The sequence below is a fragment of the Populus nigra genome, chromosome 12 (assembly GCF_951802175.1).
Source record: "Populus nigra chromosome 12, ddPopNigr1.1, whole genome shotgun sequence".
Taxonomy (NCBI): Eukaryota; Viridiplantae; Streptophyta; class Magnoliopsida; order Malpighiales; family Salicaceae; genus Populus; species Populus nigra.
The window spans coordinates 5,868,267-5,882,640 of NC_084863.1; the positions used below are offsets into that span (position 1 = coordinate 5,868,267).

General features: G+C 30.1%; 2 protein-coding genes across 2 annotated transcripts; one reads left to right on the top strand and one right to left on the bottom strand.

The window, feature by feature from the left end:
- Positions 1–5,056: 5,056 nt before the first annotated feature.
- On the bottom strand, positions 5,057–9,761 carry LOC133670152 (RNA polymerase sigma factor sigB-like). The gene is made up of 7 exons (XM_062090643.1): positions 9,386–9,761; positions 8,168–8,313; positions 7,094–7,699; positions 6,526–6,756; positions 6,079–6,219; positions 5,700–5,900; positions 5,057–5,579 (listed from the first exon to the last, which is right to left on the bottom strand). Exons 1-7 carry the CDS (start codon positions 9,480–9,482, stop codon positions 5,298–5,300), a joined length of 1,704 nt encoding a protein of 567 aa, XP_061946627.1. The 5' UTR covers positions 9,483–9,761; the 3' UTR covers positions 5,057–5,297.
- Positions 9,762–12,737: 2,976 nt separating this feature from the next.
- LOC133669112 (upstream activation factor subunit UAF30) lies at positions 12,738–14,330 on the top strand. Its single transcript, XM_062089137.1, has 2 exons — positions 12,738–13,094; positions 13,987–14,330. Exons 1-2 carry the CDS (start codon positions 12,819–12,821, stop codon positions 14,110–14,112), a joined length of 402 nt encoding a protein of 133 aa, XP_061945121.1. The 5' UTR covers positions 12,738–12,818; the 3' UTR covers positions 14,113–14,330.
- Positions 14,331–14,374: the final 44 nt, after the last annotated feature.

Genomic DNA, 14,374 nt, shown 5'->3' on the forward strand with positions numbered 1-14,374 from the left:
TTTTCATTTCAAGATTTTCTTCTACATTTTTTTTCTTTTTGAGATTTTAAAATCTTAATCCAATCGAGTAAATTATAAATTAGTCAATGAATTAATTTGTTTTTTTGCACTTCATATTACTCTATTATAAACAAATGTCTTATTTTCTCGTAAATATTTATTTTATTTCTCAAAACTATAGAGATTAATTTATAATTTACTCTACCCCTGCCAACAAACCTATCCAATATCATCCCTTGTTCTTTCTCTTTTCAAAAGAAAGAAATTCTTTCAAATTATAATGTATTACCATTTATAGGTATATTTATTACCAAATTTTACTTTTATGTTTATAAAATAGAATAAATAAATGTAATTACCATTTACTATATGGATCGGATAAAAAAATTAAATATAACAAAAAAAAATTGGCTATTAAATTTGGCTTAATGAGTCAATTTTATAACCTCTTGACCCAATTATTAATCTTACTCAGATTTAAAATTAAATCAAATGATAGTTGTCTTAATTTGAACTAATCAATTTGGTCAGACGATACAAACTCAGAGAATCAGCAAAAAAAAAATTTAAGGATGAAATTTATAGGAAAAAAAATATTTTGATCGAACTCCTTGCATAAACTAAGTTTAAAATTAAATTATGTGGTGAAAATTATTTTATTGTGATCTAGTTGACTTAACCAATTTAAAAGCGACTCGGTTAACTAGTAAAATAAATATAAAAAGAAAATTAAAAAAAGTATAAAATTGATTAAAAAAATAACATTCTCAATCAATTTTTTATCTAGCCTGGATTTAAAATTAAAATATAAAAGAGTTAGTTATGTGTGACAAATTAGCCTGAATAATTCAAAGATAATTGCTTTTCATATAGTAAAGTAAGTGCATTGCAACCACATTTTTTTAAATTAAAAAAGTATTCAATTTTTATAAATAAAAAAATATATAAATGTTGTTAACATGATTTTCAGTAATAAAATATTTTCTAAGTCTTTAACTCAAAATATAATACATACGTTTAATAAAACAGGTTGAGGATCACATAAGCCAATAAATACTAAATAGATATTTTAACATTAACCATTGACAAATTTGTGCAGATAAATTTGTCTAATCATGTGCTGGGAAAAGCCCTTTAATTTTTTTTAACTTAATTATATAAAACAAATATTCTTTTATAAAAAGAGTAATACTTCAAATTCCATGAAACAAAATTATTTGTTAGTAAAAATCTCCTTTGTCTTATTAATATCTTTAACTTTTTTAAAAAAAACTATAACATTTTTATATGCTATGCTAATTGTTTGATAAAAAACAAAAGCTAAGGAAAAAAAAATAGAGCAATAACTAAAACTTCTTTCTCATGAACGTGCTCTTTTTTTTATAAAAAAACTTTTCATCACGATATTTATTTCTTAGATAATATTCAAGCATGTTCCAAATTCCAGTTCTAAAACATAACACTATTTATAATTTTAATGTGAATATATTAAAAGACATAATAAAAATAATAATATAATGATCACATATTGTTATAAGAAACTTTATTAAACATGGCTCGATTCATCATCCTTGAAACCCTCCGTCTTGAATTATTAGTTAGCTCGAGTCTTAAAATAAATCATGTGGGTGTTGACATGATATAATCTAGTTGATTTTATGAGTTTAAAAAACACCCAAAAGATTTGTGAAACACGGTTTGACTTTAAAAAAAAAATAAAGAGAACATAATTTTTTTTTTAATATTAGAGCAGCGACATATCAGATCCGTTCATCAAACCCCCAACCTAATTCATTGTCCTGATTGGGTATAATGACTCTGTATTTTTTCTGAAACTATTGTTTATTTAATTATAAGATAACAAAAATCAACAACCATAATAGAACAACCAAATAAAAAAATAATTATTTTATTAAATAGACTTTAATAAAATAATATCTTGAACTTTTAAAAATAAGTATAGGTATGTAGACATATGTGCTTGAGTCTTTAACTTTTTTTCTCAAATTGAATGAATGATGTGTCGTCCATTTAGTTTTTTTTTTTTAAGAATAGACAACGTGATCTATGAATCTAGATTTTAGCAACCACATAGGTTACTAGAAAATCTAGTCTTTTTTTTACTCAAAAACTCGATTTTCATCTCATTTTCATTTACAGACACATCAAAAACACTCTAATAACCACAAGAAACTAATTCTTCAACTAAAAAAATCTTATAATTGGTTCAAAAACATAAAATCAAACTGAAAACAAAAAAAATCTCTCAACCCTAGTATATTTTTGCAGGTAATATAAAAGGTTAAATACATCTCAATAGCACTTCTCTCATTAAAAAGAACACTTTGACATCAATTTTGATAATTTTTTTCAACTAAATCGAACCAACTAATCTCTTTCTCCCTTTCACCTTCTTACCATGACTTTCTCTCTCATTTCTCAGCTTAAAAACTAAAACATGAAAGAAAATAAAATTCTAAATCAAAATGTAAGAATTTCAAAAACATGAAAAAAATATGAAAATCCTTAAAGATTAAAAATGTTATAAGCATTCCCCAACCATAGTAAAAGGAAGAAGAAGAAGAAGAGTTGAAGAATTTGTTTATCTATTAATTTTGGTCCTTAGAGTCTTAATTATGTTTATTCAAGAAAGTTAAATTTAATTTTTCTAAATTAATTATCAATTTAATGTTAAAATAGTTTTTAAACATTGTGAAAAATCATTTCCAAGTTAGCCAAGAGAAATTACCAATTCTAACCTTAAATTAAGTAAATGTGAAAGAATTACAAAAAAAAATTAAAACAATTAATTAATTAAAGATTTGTGAGCCCTCTTAGTGTTTTTTTTAAATATTTATTTTTCCTTTAACAAAAAATAATTCTTAATTAACAAGTCGAATATTTCATGAAATCTTGTAAATAAAACAATTCTTATAAACTTGATTTTGATGTTGCCTTTTTTGACTTGTACATTCCCTATATGTTTTATTTGCTAACAAAACAATAAAAGTTTCCATAAAAATACCATTTATTGTAATAGTTTTCTTTTTAATTTAATTCTTTAACAATTTAATATTTATTTTTTTTTAATTTTATCTTTCAATATTAGGTTGTTTTGAGAATTATACTTCATAATTTTTTTTTATTTTCTTTCTATTGAGTTATATACTAATCTTACGAGTTTTTTTTGTCAACCTTCATATTAGATTTGTTGGAAGTGGAGCTTCATAATTTTTTCGATTTACTTTTTATGAATTTATCTCAATCTCATTACCCAAGTTGTGGATTTAACAGGTTAACTTGGGTGGAATCGAGTTTTTTTTTTGGATTGCTTTTTTTAATTGATTTTTTTATATCATCCTTCAACATTGGGTTGGTTGGAAATTGAGCTTCATAAATGTTTTTTATTTGTTTTTATTAGATTATTATGATCTTATGACCCGAGTTGCGGGTTTGGCAGATTGACTCTATTCATTTTTTGGGTACCTTTTTAATTGGGTTTTTTTAATTTTTTTTCAATTTACTTTCCATAGAGTTATTTCAATTGGGTTGAACTACGTCGCGAGTTTGACAAGTTGACCCAGGTTTACTTGGTTTATTTTTTTTATCATTTTTAATTGAATTTTTTTTTTTCAATGTCACTCTCTAACAACTCAATCTTCTTTTTGGTATTTAGTTTCTTTTCAAAATTAACTTCAATATTAAGTTGTTTAGAAATAGAGATTCATAATTTTTTTCAACTAGCTTTTTATTATGTTATTATGGTCTCATGAGTTTAGTTTTTTTTTTAATCGATTGCAACCTTCAATATTGGATCTATTAGAAATGAAGCTTCGTAATATTTTTTACTTGCTTTATATGAAGTTATCACCATCTCATGACGCAAGTGATGAATTTAACATATTAGCTTGGGTTGACTTAGATTTTTTTTTATAATTTCATCATTAATATTGGATCAATTAGAAATTGAGTTTCATAGTTTTTTTTACTTACTTTCTATAGAGTTATCACGACCGCATGACCCAAGTTATAAGTTTGGTAGGTTAACATGTTAATGCGATTGCTTTTCAAAGTGTTTTTAATTTAGAAATATATCAAAATAGTATTTTTTTTTTAAAAAAAATATTTTTGACATCAGCACGTCAAAATGATCTAAAAACAACAAAAAAAATATTAATTTGAAGCAAAGAAAAAAATAAAAAAATTTAAATTTTTTCAAAAGCGCTTTTAAAACGCAAAAATAAAAAATATTAGTAATACTGTGCATTTTATATTTTTCTCAAATCTATCAAAAAATTATATTTTTCTATCCATTAATTTAAATGCCAAAACTATACTGAATTAACATTCATTGTATATTTGTCTATATCTATAACAAATTAATGATTTTATTTATTGATGAATGAATTAAATTGGATTTTTCACAGTTATGATTTAAGATCAGTGAAGTAATTGAGCTTGATCACTAGTTTAACGAGTTAATGAGGTGATTTCCAAGCTTTTCCTTAAAATAAGATTTATATCAAAATAAAAAACTCTGTATTTAAGTTATTAAATAAAAAAGAGAATGTTGAGTGAAAAAAATAGGATATGGAGCAACAAAAAAATGTGTGGAGGAAGCAGGAGTACAGAATGTGGGTGGCCCAGTGTGGTTTGTTTTATATTATGTTGTTTTTATTGTATAAACTTAAATAAATTTATATAATAATCTAAAATATTTATAAATTTTTATCACATCAGTTTATCTTGTGAAAAGTAGGATAATCATGAAAAATACTTGCAAGATAGCAGATGGTAAGCGGAGAAGATAGCTGATGTTATTGCTTGTCATTTGTTTCAGCGCCACAGTATCTCATTGGTGGCTGGGTGGGCAGTGGGTACCCTTTAAGGTGTCATGTGGGTGGTGGGTTGCCGTTACCGGAGAAAGGTAGACGTTCTACGATCAATGATTGACTGTTTTTAAACTCGTTACTTTGCATTGTAAAGTGACCAGGCTATTGAAAACCAGGGCAGCCACCATGGGTATGAAATAGCAAATTGAATTTCAAGATGGTAATGGCTAGAAAGATGGATTTAATATCATATGTAAGGTACATTGTAAATAAAATATATAGAAAGAGGGAAGATGCTTGGTTCAAAATTTTTGTTTCTATGCACAACTATTCTCTAAGATTCTGAAACACAAGATTTTCATTGCGGAAGAGAATCAAGACATAAGTATACACGAAAGACAAGCCCTTTTGATCCTGTGGCAGGTTAGGAGGTTCTGTGGCAATGCAGTTTATGGATGATGTGGTTTATGAAACCATGTACTGCCTCAACTGTTTGGTTCTGTTCTTGTTCTTTAGCTTTCGAAATGCACTCAGCTCGATTTGCCGAACTCTTTCTCTACTGACACCCATCAACTCCCCAATCTCCTGCAACGTTTTCATCCTTCCATCCTCCATTCCAAATCTCCATCTGACGACCTGATTCTCCCTTGGACTGAGACTTCCCAGAACTTTCTCCAGGTCCTTTTTCATAAATTCCTTCATCAGCAGATCTTCTGCTGTTTCTGCTTCAGGATCTGCAGTCACTTCCTGGGGAATAAGATGCATAGAATTCTCAGCAAAACATGCAATCTAAAAGATGCAATGACAACTGCAAAAGTCTTGACAAAAGGCGCAAGGCCAAGGCATTAGGAAAGGAATGATACGGACCGAAAGTTTAAGATCCATGTTAAACCCCATCTTCTGGTCAAGAGATCTTGGGGCTTTTGGAGTTAGTAGTACAGCACTGAGTCTCTTCATCGAGAGCCCAGCTGCCTCTGCAACTTCTTTATCATCAGGATGCCTTCCATTTTCACTATACAATTGTTTTCTAGCCTCCTTCACTCTATAAGTTGCATCCACCATGTGAAACTGTAAACTCAAAATATTGAAACCAAAATGTTAGATCAAGAAATGTTTAGTACAGACAAGAGCTAGTGAGTTGTTCCCAAAAAGCATACACCTACTACCTCATGTTTAAATCACATTAAAGGCAAATTGTTTAAGCTAAGTCAGAGAAAGGACAACTTAGAGTTGAAGTAGAACTTACTGGTAAGCGGATTGTTCTAGACCGATCTGAGAGTGACTTGCGTACTGCCTGTTTAATCCACCAGTGAGCATATGTTGAGAATTTGAAACCTTTTGATGCATCAAACTTCTCTGCGCCTCGTACTAGGCCACGGCATCCTTCCTGCAAGTAAACGAACAAGTTTTAGTCATTACTGCAAAAAGCCAGGAATATCACGAGTTTCAATTTCCCTTTTTCTTCTTTCTTGATTAGCTCTATTGATTGGGACCTTATTGGAGTATTACAGAAGGAAATATAACAAGCTGGGTATTTGGAGTTATTACAGAAGGAAATATAACAATCTGTGTGTTTTCTTGCTTGTGCTTCTTGGCGTCTGACATTGGGTGTATTGGGATATAGAAATATTTTGTTGAATGTACAGGAAAACCCTCTAACCCCGTTTGTTTTTATACAAGGCAGTACACACACCTGAACAAGATCTTGGAGATTCATCCCAGTTCCCTGATAGTTTTTGGCAATTGAAATAACAAGCCGGACATTGGATTTTATCATTTTATCTTTGCAAAGGATGCCATAGTTTAAGCGCTTCCTCAAAGTTAACTGATCAACTCCAGCCGCAGAAGCCCACTGTGCAAAGCTGGGCTCGCCTCCAAATCGCTCCTTCAGCTCCTCCTCAATCCTTTCAAGTTTTAGCAGGTCCTAAATGACATTAATAAAAAAAATGAGACATCAGAAATCTGACAAGATTGAATAAAAAGTATACATATGCATAAAGAATTGAGTTGACAGACACTACCTACCCTATTTATCTCTGATTATACAATTTTCAACATTTAAGTCTCCACTTTCTCACAAAAGGTCACATAATTCTTTTTTTCTTTAATAAGTAAACAAGTTTTTCTCATTATCAGTGGCATAAAAACTCATGTTGGAAGGTTCCTTAATCCCCCCACATGACCTCGAATTCTCAAAAAAAAAAAAAAAAAAAAAAATTGTTCTTCAAATAACGTTGTTAGTGGTTTATTCATAATCAGACCTGTATTCCTTCTGACAACTCCACTTCTTCAGTAGCGCTGAGAAGCCTGGAAGAGCTGCTGGCTCCTCTAAAAAAGCGCAATGGATCAGACTGGTCTACTTCTTGCAAGGGCACACGCTTTTTCTTGCTGGTAGAACCGGACTTCACGGTTACAACATTTGCAGCAGCCTTTTCAGCTGCTCTTGCTCGTCTAGCTTTTCTTTCTGTTTGGCGCTTTGATCGCACAGCTATACCCTCCGAAAGCTGTTTTTGCAAAAGTGCAAGTTCTTCCTGTGTTGGTTCTAAACAATCATATTCTTCGGTCGGGTATTGCACAGAATATTCTTCTCTTAATCTAGTTTCAGCTGACACAGAATCTCCTATTATATCAGCTCGTTCTTTTTCAGTAAGCAGAGACCACATTGATGAGAAGGAATCTGTTGTAGATGCTATTGGAATTTTTGTTTCTTTCTTCATAGAAGAGTAATTCTTAGCCATTTCAGCTGCATCTTTCGCAACCTTGACAGCAGCTCTTGCAAGAGCAACTGCTTCAGCAGCAGCAGCAGCAATTACAGCCTCATCATTTGCGATAAGTGTTTCTGCGGCTAAACTAGTTCCAAAGGGTGGCTGCACACATATCAAAGTAGAAAATAGATTAAATTACCATATAACACGGGTCATCAATAGAATATATCAGAAACAAACTGACTGCAGCAACTACAGTATTGTAACCATGATAGCAAGATCAACCAAAAGAGAAGATCATCAATAGCTTTAAAAAGAAAAGAAATCAATATAATTTGAAAATCTGATTAGCAAGGCCCTAGATGAACAGTTGAAAATTTTCTGACAGTGGTTTGATTAGCAATAGAACAAAAAAACACATGGCATCTAGGGAGCTTACTATTAACTTAGTAGACCGAAATTTGAGAAATTAAGGTCATTTATTTAATGAAATGAAAACTCTATGCAAAGGCTAAAACAATGCACCACCACGTTCTGAGAAGCCTGTCTCCCAGCTTAATTACCAAATATAACAAATAACTATTATGGTTTTGTCGTGGAATAAGTAAACAAGTTTAATAAGCAGCTCACCTTCTTCTGTGGACCGATTCCCCCTATATACATCCACGGTCTGTTTGCAGAAATTGAATCTGAATGAGGTTCTAAAGAAGGCAATCTCAGCTTCTCCAGATCAAGCACCGCGGTTGATGGTGATGCAGAGGACAAAACGCATTGTGCTAGGAAAAAAAATCAATATAGTCTTAGAAATGACTGCACTCCATACAATAATCATGTTCCAGATAATCTCGACGAATTTAAGCTGTTAAGTTAGGTAATTGTGTATAAAAGTATAGCAACTTAACAACAGCCCTCGAGTAAATATTCTAAATGGATGCAACAACATCAAACTAAAACCAGGAACACAGATTCAAACAAATGGTAATAAAACTAGGAACACAGATTCAAACAAATGGTAATACCACCCCCATACAAACTACAGTTGCAAAAAGTTAAGCGAGAAAATATCAAGTAGATGCTCGCTAAACTTGCAAAACAGTCAGCAAGGAAATTAAAAAGAAAGCACACTAAGTTTTTCTCAAACGATAAGCATAAATTATAAATATTTGGTGACTTCATGTGGCCATAGGAATACTACTAGAATGTGTCAATTTTGCATTGGATTGGATTTTCTAATCTGGAGTTCTTGAGAATAGAATCCATATCGCTATTCCTTAATGTGAATACACAATGGTGAGAGCAGCAATGGTGAAACAAAATAACTATAAATAATTCCAAAGAAAACCAGAAAACACCCATCTCAGTTCTAGCTGAAGCAAAGACATGTATTGAGGATACCTATCAAGCTACTTATAACACAAAAAAAAAAAAACCACCACAATTCTTATTGAAACAAAAATGTCGAGCAACATAAAATTAAAACCCGCCCATTTCAGTTCTGGTATCAAACATAGCATTTGTCATAAGTTGTGAACAAAAAGGAAAAAAAAATATAATCTTCCAAAAATATTACTGAAAACCAAGACTTTCATTACTCGGTGGCATTCAAAAAACATAAAACAAAACAAATATCCATTTCAGTTCTGATTGAAATAAAAGCATTCAGAATTGCTTCGTGGTCAAAACAAAGAAATACCCAGTCCAAGTATGGTCAAAACAAAGGCATTTGTGATAAAATATCAAGCAATGAAAATAATAAAGCAAACAAACAAAACCCATTTGAATTCTAACTGAAACAAAGGCATTGGTAAGTAAGCAATGAAGAAGAAGAAATGCAACAAAGCAACTCACGGAGTTGGATATGGTTGGTGCCGTGATGTTGGGGATTTCTAAAATGTATAGAGAAAGTGTCTGGTTGGCACTTGAACTGTGGCAGTAAACAAGACATCCTCTGCTTCTACTACTCTACCGCCACCTGCTACAACTATTACAACTGTCTGTTTCTTGTATCATTCAACTCAGTGTTTTTTCTATAAAGAAACAGTCCATGAAAGAACTGTCTTCTTATCTGCTTTATTTCGAAATTTTGGACTTTAAAACATGGAGAGAGTGAGAGGGAGAGACGAAGAGTGAGGTGTGGTGTTATTTGCTGGTAGTGTGGTGATAACATGAAAGGATAAGGGGAGAGCGGCTTCCTGCCTTTGCCTGCTGGCGAGACATGGACAAAATGAACCAGTCCAATTTTATATATTTATACTTGTACTTTCCGAAGGCATTTTTATTTTTTGAAAAAGAAAGTCTATGCTTAATTCCCTTAATTAGCCTTAATAACATATTAATTAGCCTTACTTGATTAATATATCAAAAAATTAAAAGCTTGGGGATAAATTTATATCATACCAGTGGAAGAAAAGAGACAAACAACTGCAATTACAGACAGCTCTCTCCAGTTTCAGCAATGTAAAAATTGATGAAAAGAAACTAAAACGTCTCGTGGTTTTACTGTAGAAAAAAAAAAAAACATTGTGGATTATAATAGATCTTCACGGTGTTCTTTCTTTTTCTTTTTAATTTTTTTAGTTTTTTCACTGTTTAATTTTTTTTTAATTTGATTCTTTCATATTAATAAGTTGATTTGTGTTTGAACTTGATAATTTATTTTGATTAATTTAATATTAGATTCTTGCAATGTTAAAAAAAACTCGATTAATATTTGATTTGATAAAATAAAATTTTACTGGATTTATTTTACTATATCAACAAGCACTCTTTTTATATATCCTTTTATTTTTTAAAATTTTTTTATTAGACGTCTTTTTTTTATATGCCTTCAAAAAAAATTCTTGTCTCTTTTTTATATGCCTTCAAAAAAATATTACAAGAATTTTTACACTGGAGTGATGTGTTGTTTTTATATATTTTTTTTAATATGCTCATATTGAGATTAATAATATATTGTACATTGGATGATAATAGTTGATATGGATAACATATTAAAATTAAATTTAAATTTAAAACAAAAAAACAAACTAAAATAACTAGAAGTTTTATTGTTTCATTTAATGTATATCATCTCACCTGAGCAGGAATGTGTAATGCTTTGGAATTTTTTTTTAATTGTTCAGAATGTTTGGTTTGGTTCTTAATATTGTTTTATTTTCCATTCTTGTAGTTTTGAATTTTAATATTCTATCTTTAAAACTTCATTTATCTTGTATTTTAGTTTTTAAAAGTTGAGAGACCAAATAAAGTCATTAAAAATAAAAAGGATAGAGAAAAAAAATTATTGATCATATTTTATCCATCAAAAACTTCAATTTTAATATCAACAAATTTATCATGAAATTAAGAATTTGAGGTGGTTTGAGCCTTTAATCATTAAAAAAAGCTAGATCAAAACCCATAAAGTTTTATTTAGATTGGGTTTGATTACTAAAATTGGTTAAATGATGCTTTGGAGTTGAAAATAAAGTTAATGAAATCTTTAAGATGTTTTTTAGATAAATAGCGTGTCTTGCCTACACGTAATTTATTTTTTTATATAAAATCTTTGTTTGTTTATAGAAATATATTTTTTTAAAAATTATTTTCCTTACTTTTTTATATATGGTAAACTTTAGAAAAATAGTTTCTCATTTAAAAATAGCCTTACAAAATGAAATTGTTTTTCTTTTCTTTTTATATATATATAACCTTTCAGACTCCTCACTCTCATCTTATTGGTAACTTTATTAAAACACCTCTCTTTCAGAATGAAAAAATATCTAAAAAAAATCATTAAAATATTTTTATATTATTTACCATTAACTAATTTTGGCTTTCTCAATGTGAAAAAAAAATATTTTGAGGTTTTAAAATAAAAAAATATTAATAAATTTTACTTAAAGAGATATTCAACGAGACCACATGTCTATAATATAATATTAAAAATATTTATATAGTTACATTTTATAAAATAAATATAATATAATATTTGTTTTTTAGCATTGCAGTTTTTATATCCTATTTTTCTATTGTAAGTAGTTAAATAATTAAATTTAATATTTTATACATGTTCGATAAATTTGAAAAAAAATATTAAGAAGTTATTTTCTAACTTATTTTTCATAGCATAGCCAAACATTAAAAAATATTATTCAATTTATTTTTTATGACTTTTTTAAATATTAAAAAATAATTTACTTTCCATGAAAACTAATTAAAAAAAAATACGTATGTCAAAATATATCAAAATCACACACCTGTTTTTCACATAAATACAGAATTTATCATGAAAATAATTCATGATTTTTTTTATATATATAAAAGAGAGAAGTACAGCTTAGTACCTATTGAATAATTACTTTCTTAATATCTTATGTAGTAAAAAATGGCAAAATTTTATTATTATTTTTTACTTGTGAAAAATTTCACAACTAATTTTATTACTAGTATTATCATGCTTGGTAAAATTAGTAAGTGTGGGTAAGATAGAGAAAATATACGTAAATAGATTTTTATTTTTTTATCGGATAATGAATTTTATTTTTTTATGTTTATTTATTTTCAAATTAAATAAAAAAAAACCTAATAATATTTTCAAATTAAAGAAAACACGTAATCTTAATAATAAATTATTTGTCAATAATAGCGAAAGTTATAAAAAGTCCCTGTATTTATCTCTAATGTCTCACTAGTATGGGCCTAATTGTGTTCCACCTGAGACTGGATTCAAGGGGCCCACTAAAACAAAGCAGAGTAACCCGGCCCAAAGGTAAGCCCAATAAATCCAAAATCAAGAGTTGCTATGATGCAGCGACGTCTCGTGGACTGTGTATTTGTTAATAGAGAAAGTGAGAAACCTCAAATGTAGTCCCAAGGAAATATAATCGTTATCATTTGCATCCCTAATCTATGCGTATTATCAATTAGATCCCAAATATTTCCTTCATTTCGCAATTGAATCTTTTTTTTTAAAGTCTAATTTTGGGTAACATATGCACTAAGACAGTGTCGATTTAGATAAAAACCGATGGAAAAGTTAAAGAACACGATGGTGTGCATATTTATGCACTGAAATGGCATCGATTTGTCGATGAACATTAAAAAAAGAAGAGACAATTGGGACCTAATTGATAAATTTAACAGGATTGGTACTTAAGTGTATATTGGCTTGGGACTAAATTAGGTGTCGCTGTTAATTATACAACCCCTACCGGCTACCGTCCTTGGAAAATCACACTCTATATTTACTTCTCTCAAAAACAGAGCTGTAGAGAGAGAGAGAGAGAGAGAGAGAGAGACAATGTCGTTTGCAGCATCTAGGGTTTTCAAGGCCTGTAGGGCACTCTTGGCTCCAGCCAAACCTGCTACTGCTTCCAAGACCACGGTAGCGAAGCCAAAGCCTAAGCCTAAGCCAAAGGCAAAGGCAACTTCTACTACTCCAGGAACACCCCGTGGAATACTCAAGCCAAACCCTGTCTCTCCTGTTCTCGGTGACTTCTTAGGTGGGGTCCCTGAGTCTTCTCGAGCTGAGGCTGTGAAGAAGATCTGGGCCCACATCAAGCTCCACAATCTCCAGGTCTCCCTCTTGATCATTTCTTAAATCTTTGTTAAGAGCCTAGCATTGCAGTTTATAAGTTTTTTTTTTGGTTAGGGTTTTACTCACGTTCCTTTTAAATCCTTTTTCTTTTGTATTTTTGTTAAACCCTGAGCTTTTATTACTCGCTATAAAGGTCTTGCTGATTAGGGTTTTTAATGTCTGTGTTTTTGTGTTTCTTAAACCCTAATTAGATTAGCTTTGATTTTTGTTCTTTTTTTTATGTTGTATCGTGTAAACCCTAGGGTCACTTTCTTTTTTTAATCTTTAAAACCCTAGTGGTACCTTGCTTCGTTTGTTTATTCTTTGTTTTAGGGTTTATAATCGTTTTTGTTTTAAAGAAAGCACTCATGCTTGTTACCTGCCTGTGAAATTCGTTGTGGATGGTGTGACGGTTTAAGGAAAATTAGATTAATAATTTCTTTTGTGATGTCTAGCATGTTTTGAAAAATCAGGGGCATTTGTAGACAAGACCTTTTCACTCTTATTGTTTTTAATTGTTGGTGTTGTTGGCATTGCAATTTGGATTGAAATTCATTTGTGGCTCTGTGAACTTGCTAGATTCTTGTGGTTTCTGGCATTTGTTTTTTAAAAGGGATTATCACCAAGCTTCTCCTTCCTACCGTCTCCTTTTCTCCTTGTGTTTTGTGATTGTATATGTGTGTCTGTAATTGAACTCATGAATTCAACATCAGGACTTGTACCTTTGTGTGAATTGTTGGAATATGTTTTTCAGGATTTGTTTTATGAACTTTTTATTCATGTAGTGTTCAAATCAAAATAGATATGACAAATGGCTTTATCTAGTACATGCATGTAATTGGATGCTTTGATAGGTAAATATTGAAATATGTGAATTTGCTTTTTCCTGCAGAACCCCACTAACAAGAAGGAGATAATTTGTGATGCAAAGCTAAAGGTCCTATTTGATGGGAGAGACAAGGTTGGATTCTTGGATATAGGGAAGTTGCTGTCTGCTCATTTTCCAAAGGCTGGTTAACTTCAGGAGTTAGGGTTTAGGAGGGTGGTTTGACTCTTCATGGAGCATGCTCTTGATGACTTTATTGTTGAATCATTTGCTTGTTTTATGTTTGATATTTGGCCTTTCTGTTAAGAGCCAAAATCTTTGTTGAATTGCAACTTAACTAGTTCTTAGCTGGACATGGTGTAAAATTGGCTAGCAATCATGGTTTTATTATATCTCCTCATTTCTTATAATATCAATTTGTTTCAATTTTAGCTTATAACTCTGATAACGTGCT

Bases quoted from the DNA above. Each gene is read 5' to 3' on its own strand.
- LOC133670152 (XM_062090643.1), bottom strand. From the start codon at position 9,482: ATGTCTTGTTTACTGCCACAGTTCAAGTGCCAACCAGACACTTTCTCT. The intron at 6,757-7,093 runs GTCTGATTATGA...AATGTCATTTAG, and splicing joins AGTTGTCAGAAGGAATACAG to GACCTGCTAAAACTTGAAAG. The intron at 6,220-6,525 runs GTGTGTGTACTG...GTTTACTTGCAG, and splicing joins ATCTCCAAGATCTTGTTCAG to GAAGGATGCCGTGGCCTAGT.
- LOC133669112 (XM_062089137.1), top strand. From the start codon at position 12,819: ATGTCGTTTGCAGCATCTAGGGTTTTCAAGGCCTGTAGGGCACTCTTG. The intron at 13,095-13,986 runs GTCTCCCTCTTG...TTTTTCCTGCAG, and splicing joins TCAAGCTCCACAATCTCCAG to AACCCCACTAACAAGAAGGA.